The following is a 7,636-nucleotide window of genomic DNA, read 5'->3' on the forward strand; positions in this document are numbered from 1 at the left end:
TAAGGGAGTGTTTAACATAGACGAGATCTTCTTATAAACTAGATAATAAATACTAAATGTCCTTAAGGTCTTATAACATAAAGAGAAAATCCTGTCTGCTATAGATAACAATTTCAATTCCTTTAACATGTATGTGTTAAAAGACTTGTAAGCAACAACAAAGGGAAGTCTGAGAAACAGTCACAGACAATAGGAGCCTAAGGAGACTTGATGACCAAATGTAACATAATATCCTGGATGGGATTCTGGAACAGAAAAATGACACTAGATTAAAAAAGGAAAGAAATATGAGTAAAGTATGGACTTTAATTAATGATAATATGTCAATATTAGTTCATTAATTATGAAAAATATACCACTACTAATGTAAGATAACAATAGAGAATATTGGATGTGAGGTATGTGGGAATTCTCTGTACTATCTTTGCAACTTTTCTGTATTTCTACAATTATTCTAAAATAAAGTTTATTTTTAAAAAGATTATTATGTACCAACTACTGTGCTGAATATTAAAGGGCCCATAAAAGCAAAATGTAACAACATGGATGAACTCTGAAAACATTATAGTAAGTGAAAGAAGTCAGTCACAAGAGCCAAATATTGAACGACTCCATTTATATGAAATACCGAGAATAGGCAAATATACAGAGAAAGTAGATTAGTCGTTGCCTAGAGCTGAGGGGCTGAGTAGCTGGGAATGACAACAAAGGGACATGAGGTTCCTTTTTGGGGCAATGACATTTTAAAATCGATTGTAGTGATGGTCACACAACTCAGAATATATTAAAAGCCACTGAATTGTACACTTTAAATGGATGAATTGTATGGTACATGAATTATATCTCGATAAAGCTGTTTAAAAATGTAAACACAATCCTTGTCTGACAGGAATTTGAATGGTTGGTGATCTGGACATACATTTGTATCAAACAGCTAAGCAATATTATGGGATTAAGTCACAATAGGTGATACAAACAACAAGCACCTCTGGCAGGAAATCCAGGTGGAGCTGGCCAGAAGATCTTAGCACTTCAGGTGTTACAGACTTTGCTGAAAATCTGTCAATTGCCTTCTCTCCAACTACATAAATGCCTGGATAGACAAAAGTTTGCACACTACTTCAAGAGAGTTATAAAATTCTCAACATCACCCATAGACCACTTTTCTAAACCAAGAGAGCATCAGGGGTAAGGGTCATGTCGATTCCACATTGTAGCTATTTCAATCAAGTTTTGTTTTGGTGAAGTAAATGAGTGATAACCATTGCTACCATTTATTAAGTAACCACATCTATTTGTAAATAATGTGTCTAAATTATAATTCCCTTACAGGGTAAGTATTATTATCCCATTCTATAGTTGAAACTGAGACTAAGTAATCTATGCAAAGTCAAACTGCTACTGTCAGAACTAGCATAGGATCATAGGTTTCTCTGACTCCAAAGCAAATAATTCCCACACTATTTTATACCCTCTCTCACATAAATGAATGCGTTGGTACTTAGGAAATCGGGAAGGGAGGGTAGGGAGAAATAACAAAATTTTCCAGAAAAAGTCTCCCAGAGAATGAAAGATTGGAAAGGATATGAATATATGGAAGGAAGGACAAAGTACATAGACAATAAAAATCACAATTAAATCAGATACTAAAAACTTTGTAAAGTATATGTGTAATATGCCTAACCTATATTGGCCAAATAAAAGATAGAGCAGGCAACCATGAGCCTCTGGAGACAGGAGCTCCAGCCAGCTCCCCCACCAATGTCCACCATACCATGGACTTCGAGAAGGAAAATATCTGCAAAGGGATCCATGGTTAATCTAGCCGGAATTCCTAAGCAGAGTCTAGCTGCCATTGCCAACAGAGGCCTCTTATGCATTCTGCATTTCAGGGAAAAGCCATGGTCTGAGTTGCTGCACTGTTTCTCTCTCCTAAGTCAACCCTTACAAAAGAGTTCCTGGTATTGTATTTCGACCAATAGACTGAGACCTTCCCTGAAAAATCAGAACTGCACAGCTATATCCTCATTTACATCTTTATTGACAACAGAGCAGCTTCAAAACAAGCAATCAGAACATACAATTCCAACCAATCGGGTCAGTGCTATTTGGGCCAATCAGATTGTTCGATTTTGGATTCTTACTTTACATAAACATAGACCAATCAGGGATGAGGCAGGCACTTTTTTATAAGAGGGCATCCTGTTTGTCACCATGGAGCACACTTTCTGTTTCCCTGGTTTGCAAACTATTCATCTGAATAAAGTTACTAACCCTTCATTGCACCCCAAATTGGGGGCTCCTGTTGGTGTTGGATTGATGGCAGCAACCTTTTTGCCAACAATACTTTGGCTGGTACTTGTCCCCTCTGGAGTTAGAACAGATGACACTTAAGATTCCTCCAGGCCCCAGATCGACCATGACAAACAGCACAGAAATCAAAGCGAACAGAATATATTCTTAAATGGGTCATTTCACACAGATGAGGTACTGGAAGGGAAGAAAGACCTAGATGAAAATGATTTTGCCCCCTTTGAATTGTTCAGATTTCTCAGTCTCTATAATAGCAAAGGATTTAATTATCTAAAAGCCAGGCTTAAAGGTTGACAACTTTCTGGAAGACATTCAAATTGTAGTGCGAACGCTCTCTTTCAGCTCTGGAAAATGTGCTTCCGCTCCCCTGCAATGTTTGGCATTATGTATCAGGACCAAAGTAATCTATTTTGGGACTGTATCCACAAACACCACCTCCTCCCAGCCAGCTAATAAAGAGCAGCTCCAGCTCTGGAACAAATCGAAGAGGAGGGCAGTGATGCTAGCGAATGAATGAGGACACAGCTGCTGCAATAGGTTACAAAAATACTTGTCTCATGAACTTGGGAGCCAGGAACTAGGAAAGGACTGCTACCAAAGAACCAAAGTCATGGGGCGAAACCTATATAGTATATTGAGTCGCTTCAGACAGCAGGGCCCAGGGTGAGTAATGACAGCAATGGGTAAGGGGCCCATCGGGCAAGCAACTGAGAGCTGTTTTATGAAGACTAACAGAATATATCTTATATTAACAAATATCATTTAAACTAGGATTACTTATTGGATACATCCTTTGTGCTGAGCACTTTCCATATACTATTTCAATTAATCTTTATACGAATCCTCTGATAGAGGCATTATTGAAATAACTGCCTCTTTTATAGAAGAAAAAACAGAGGCTTAGGTAAATTGCCCAAAATTATAGGCTGGTAAGAGGTACCATAATTCAAACCCAAGTGTGACTGAATCCAAAGCCCACGTTTTCCATTCTGCCACACCACCTCTCAAAAGAGTAATACTAATTTATACTAGTGAAATTCATATGCCAATAACAATAGTGTTAATAACCCTATCTGTTGTTGAGGATCTGCTATATGCCAAACATCATTTCTTTTAATGTTCACAACTATTCTGTGAGGTAGATACTTCTACTTCCATTTTACTGTAAGGAAACCAAAGCTCAGAAAGGTGACCTTTTCCTGAGTTTTTTCAAAATTGCTTGTTTATAGTTTTTTCCTTTGGCCATTCTCTTCTGAATATGTTTAAGATGTTGACTATCAAAGTCTGTCTTTGCACTAAGTCTTTATGGCAGTTAGAAGCACACGTTATAGATTCACAAAGGCCTGAGTTTGAATATCAGCACTTCATTCTTATTAGCTAGCTATATGATCTTTGGCAAGTCACTTAAGAAATACCTAACCTCACATACTGTATGATTTCATTTATATGAAATGACTGGAACAGACAAATCCATAAAGACAGAAAGTAGATTATTGGCTACAAGGGAGTGGGAAGGGAGAGTGGGGAATGAGAAGTGACTGCTTATGGTTACAGGATTTCTTTTGGGAGTGATGAAATTATACTGGCATTACATAGTGGTGATGACTGCACAAATTTGTGGACATACTAAAAACTGAATTTTCCACTTTTAAAGGGTGACTATTATGTATGATATGTGAATTATATCTTAATATTTTTTTACAAAAAGAAAGAAATACCTGGCCTCACACCATTTAACTGCTGGATGGCACTTATAGGCCACAGTTCAGCTGTTAATCCCAATTCCCTAACTTTCTCCAGGACTAAATTCAGTTTCAAATTACCTTTAGTCACCTTCTGAAATGTAAGCCTACTCCCGAATTATCTCCCCAACTCTCATCCCCATAGTTCTCTACATACTCTTCCTTAATCCAAGCTCGACTGCTTCTCCCCTTCCCAATTTCCTAGGGGCCATTTGGAACTCCTAGTATATTCTCATTTCGAGGCCTTCGTACATGCTCTCCCTATCTAAATTCTATCATTCTTTAAGTCTTAGTCATATGACATCCTCAAGAAAACTCTCCTGACTGTTCAGACTTGCTTGGCTCCTGCTGTTACACACTCATACAGCACTCAGGGTCTTTCTTTTGTGGCACTTATAACAATAAATTAAGTAGTTATATGTTTAATTAGCCTCTTTGCTAGGAATATAAGCTCTATGAAAAGACGAAACTACTACATCCCAGGATCTAGCATACTGACACATAACGGGTGCTGAACAAATATTTGGTGATCAAATTAATAAATCCCACCAAACCTCATTTTCTTATCTCTAAAGAGGTTACAAAAATATTTATCTCATAAAGTTGATAATATGGTTAAATTACATAATATAAAAAAAGGGTTTAGCAAATGTAAGACACATTGTTAATGGTCAAATTAGTAGCAGTGATAATAATGGTGGTGACTGTTCAGCTCCTCATTTATTAAATAATAGTGTGTGAGACAGGTGCTGAAGATAAAACCATGAACAAAATAGAAAAATGTCCCTGTCTTTCACTTACAATCTAGTAGTGACCAGGCTATAGCCACTTCATAACCATTTTCCTGGCCTTTGGACTCCCTGCCTTCTAGGTACTCTGAAATTTGTGTCCTATTTCCTATCTTCTTATGTCTTCCTAATTCATATCTGTTGGTTTGGTATTTGCTTCAATCCTCACTACTAGTTATTCATAGGAACTCTGCTCCATGTTACTTTCAATGTTTTCATTTAACTATGAGATCAGTCCCCAAAGTTGCTCCTTCTGGGCTGATATCTTAATCAGTCAATGTTTTCTGGGATTTGATGAATATCAGCAGTAGCATCTTAATCAGACTCACCCTGCTCTACTACTTCTGTTGACCTAAAGAGGTATATGATTCTGCCCAGTTTTATCACTGTAAAGCTGGGCTCCTCACTTATCTAAAATTTGAGATGATTATTAGCTAATAATTTCTTAGAGTCCCAAAGAAAGAGCACTGAGTTAAGAGTTTGAAGTTCTAGTCTCAACTCTACCATGTACTTACCATGCAATGTCAACATTTGTTTATTCACTTATTCACTCAATATTTATCAGGTACCTATTTTAAGCTAAGTACTCTGTAGACTGAGTACATACAGATATGAAGAAAATATAGCTGTGCGCCCTCAAATCTTTCAGTGAGGAGAGATGTGCAAATTATTTACTATATTACAATGTAAGATCAATATAATGGACTAGATAGATCACATAGAAGGAAGGACTGACAACTAGAAAGGTCAGGAAGAGTTTTCATTCTTCATTTCGCAGATGAGGAAAACCAAGATTATTATCAAATTAGGGAGATATGAAATACTCATAAAAGGAAAGGCAATAGGTTCTTAGAGGAGTAAAAAATTTAAGCTCCAGTCTCAGCACGACCATTTAAAAGGCCATTGCCCTATAAGCAAGGCATTCATTCATCCTGGCATTCAGTAGAACGTCTGAGAACCTATTATGTACCAGGCACTGTGCCAGTAGCTTCCATTTCCTTGTCTTGTACCTGCCAAGATTCTCTCATAATATTATGAATATCAAATGAAATTATACAAATGAAGCAGTTTATAACTGTAGAAGATCAATATACCTACCTGCATAAACAGCAATTCCAAATAGCAGCATCATCTGCATTTTACAAATATGAAACTGGAGCAGAGAGAGGTCAAACAAGAGACAGAACCCGGGTCTGATGCAAACCCATTAATTTTCCTCATCACTGTAAAGTATTAACTAACATCTCAAGAAAGGCTGAGACGAGAATGGTCACATGACTGCACATGATTAGGTGCCAAAACATAATACCAGTAGGAGTTCAGAAAATCAACAGACATGGAGTGATCGGAAAGCATTTATGGAAAAGATAAGATGAGCTTGGCCTTGAAGAAGGGGAGCAATTGGATAAGTGGTAAGAAGGGTAAGGGTACTCCAAGTGAAAAAGTTCCATAAGATCAAGGATCAGGAATTCAGCATCTATCAGATAAAAAGGAGACTATCTGGACAAAGCAGGAGGGTAGATAGAAGAGTAAAGTCAGTACAAAGGAGTATGGAAGGGAACAGTGTATCGGACTTTAAAGGGCTCTATATGTCCTTATTTCTTCAGATGATGGCCTAAGGACAGATTTCCATGGGCACTCCTGGAGTATAGAATGGTTAAAAACAGTATTCTTTGAAAAATGATCTCTCCCTTTCAGCATTCCTCAGAATCAAGGCAAATAGAGCAGGAGCATGGAGCCACCAATCTGATCATCTTTACCAACAGAATTTTGAAACTTTCTGATTATTTTTCTATTATCTTTTCACAGATATGGCCAAATTCTCACAATTTCGCTAAGATGAACAACAGCGGGTCATTTCATATGAAGTGAGGTTTGGGCCCTTAAGGAAACAAACCTAGAGAAATTTAGGGGCTGCTCGAAGATAACTACTAGTAGATCCATAAGCACAAATAATCATGCTAATCTATGGATTATGAAGATTATATAGTCTCTACAATTAATGCCTAAAATAAAATTTTAACATAAATTGCTAAAAATAAGTCATTATTCTAAACATCATACAACTGAGAGTACAATCGATAACGGTCTGTCTGTTAAGAGGACAATGTAAGGCCAAAGAATGCATTTCCGGTGGTTCATATGGTTTTACTGCAGTCACTTAAATAAGGTTTTACAAGCAGAAATGTAGTTTATTACCATCCTTCCCTTATCGCCAAGGAGCCTCAGATCACAATTAGTTCAGAAAGTCAAAAACGGTATTTGCAGGAAAAAAATTATGGAAGTTGATGGCTTAACACAAAATAAAGTGACCTGCTTAAGGTCATTCAGATTATTGGGACCTATCCTGATGTGATTTTCAGCAGGACTCTTTCCAAGCCAATGGACAGCAACCGTAACTAGCAGCGGGTGCTTAGCGCGTGGGCTACCGCGGCGGAGGGCGCCGGGAGCAGAGGAGAGGGAGAGCAATTGTTTGATTACAAGGCGCCGCATGTGCTGCCGGGAAGAGGCTTGGTCTCTCCAGTGAATATACCCGGATGTCTGCAGAGGCGGTGATAGCCGCGGCCACCTCTCAGGTCTGCTCTCCCCACCACCTCGGCCGCGGCCGGCATGCGTGAAAACTAGGTTACCTTTCCCAGAGCTCCGTTCATCCTCTGCGGTTGCAGCCTGTTATTGTGGAAGTTGAAGGTCAGCTCAAGCAGCCGCAACCCCTGAGCGGCTGAAAACACTGAAGGAACGGCCTTGATCCGTCCAGTAACAATATCCGACCGAGACTCGCTGAACACTGCAGCA

At 38.4% G+C, this 7,636-nt stretch overlaps 1 protein-coding gene across 1 annotated transcript in view; it reads right to left on the reverse strand.

Annotated features, from left to right (window-relative positions):
- MRPL48 (mitochondrial ribosomal protein L48) overlaps nucleotides 1-7,636 on the reverse strand; it is a 46,947-nt gene extending 39,311 nt beyond the window's left edge. The window contains exon 1 of the mRNA XM_016161420.2: nucleotides 7,474-7,636. Within this exon, the coding sequence (XP_016016906.1) occupies nucleotides 7,474-7,494 (21 nt within the window). The 5' untranslated portion in view covers nucleotides 7,495-7,636. The remainder of the gene's footprint in view (nucleotides 1-7,473) is intronic.

Source organism: Rousettus aegyptiacus, unplaced genomic scaffold (assembly GCF_014176215.1).
Source record: "Rousettus aegyptiacus isolate mRouAeg1 unplaced genomic scaffold, mRouAeg1.p scaffold_m13_p_5, whole genome shotgun sequence".
Lineage (NCBI taxonomy): Eukaryota > Metazoa > Chordata > Mammalia > Chiroptera > Pteropodidae > Rousettus > Rousettus aegyptiacus.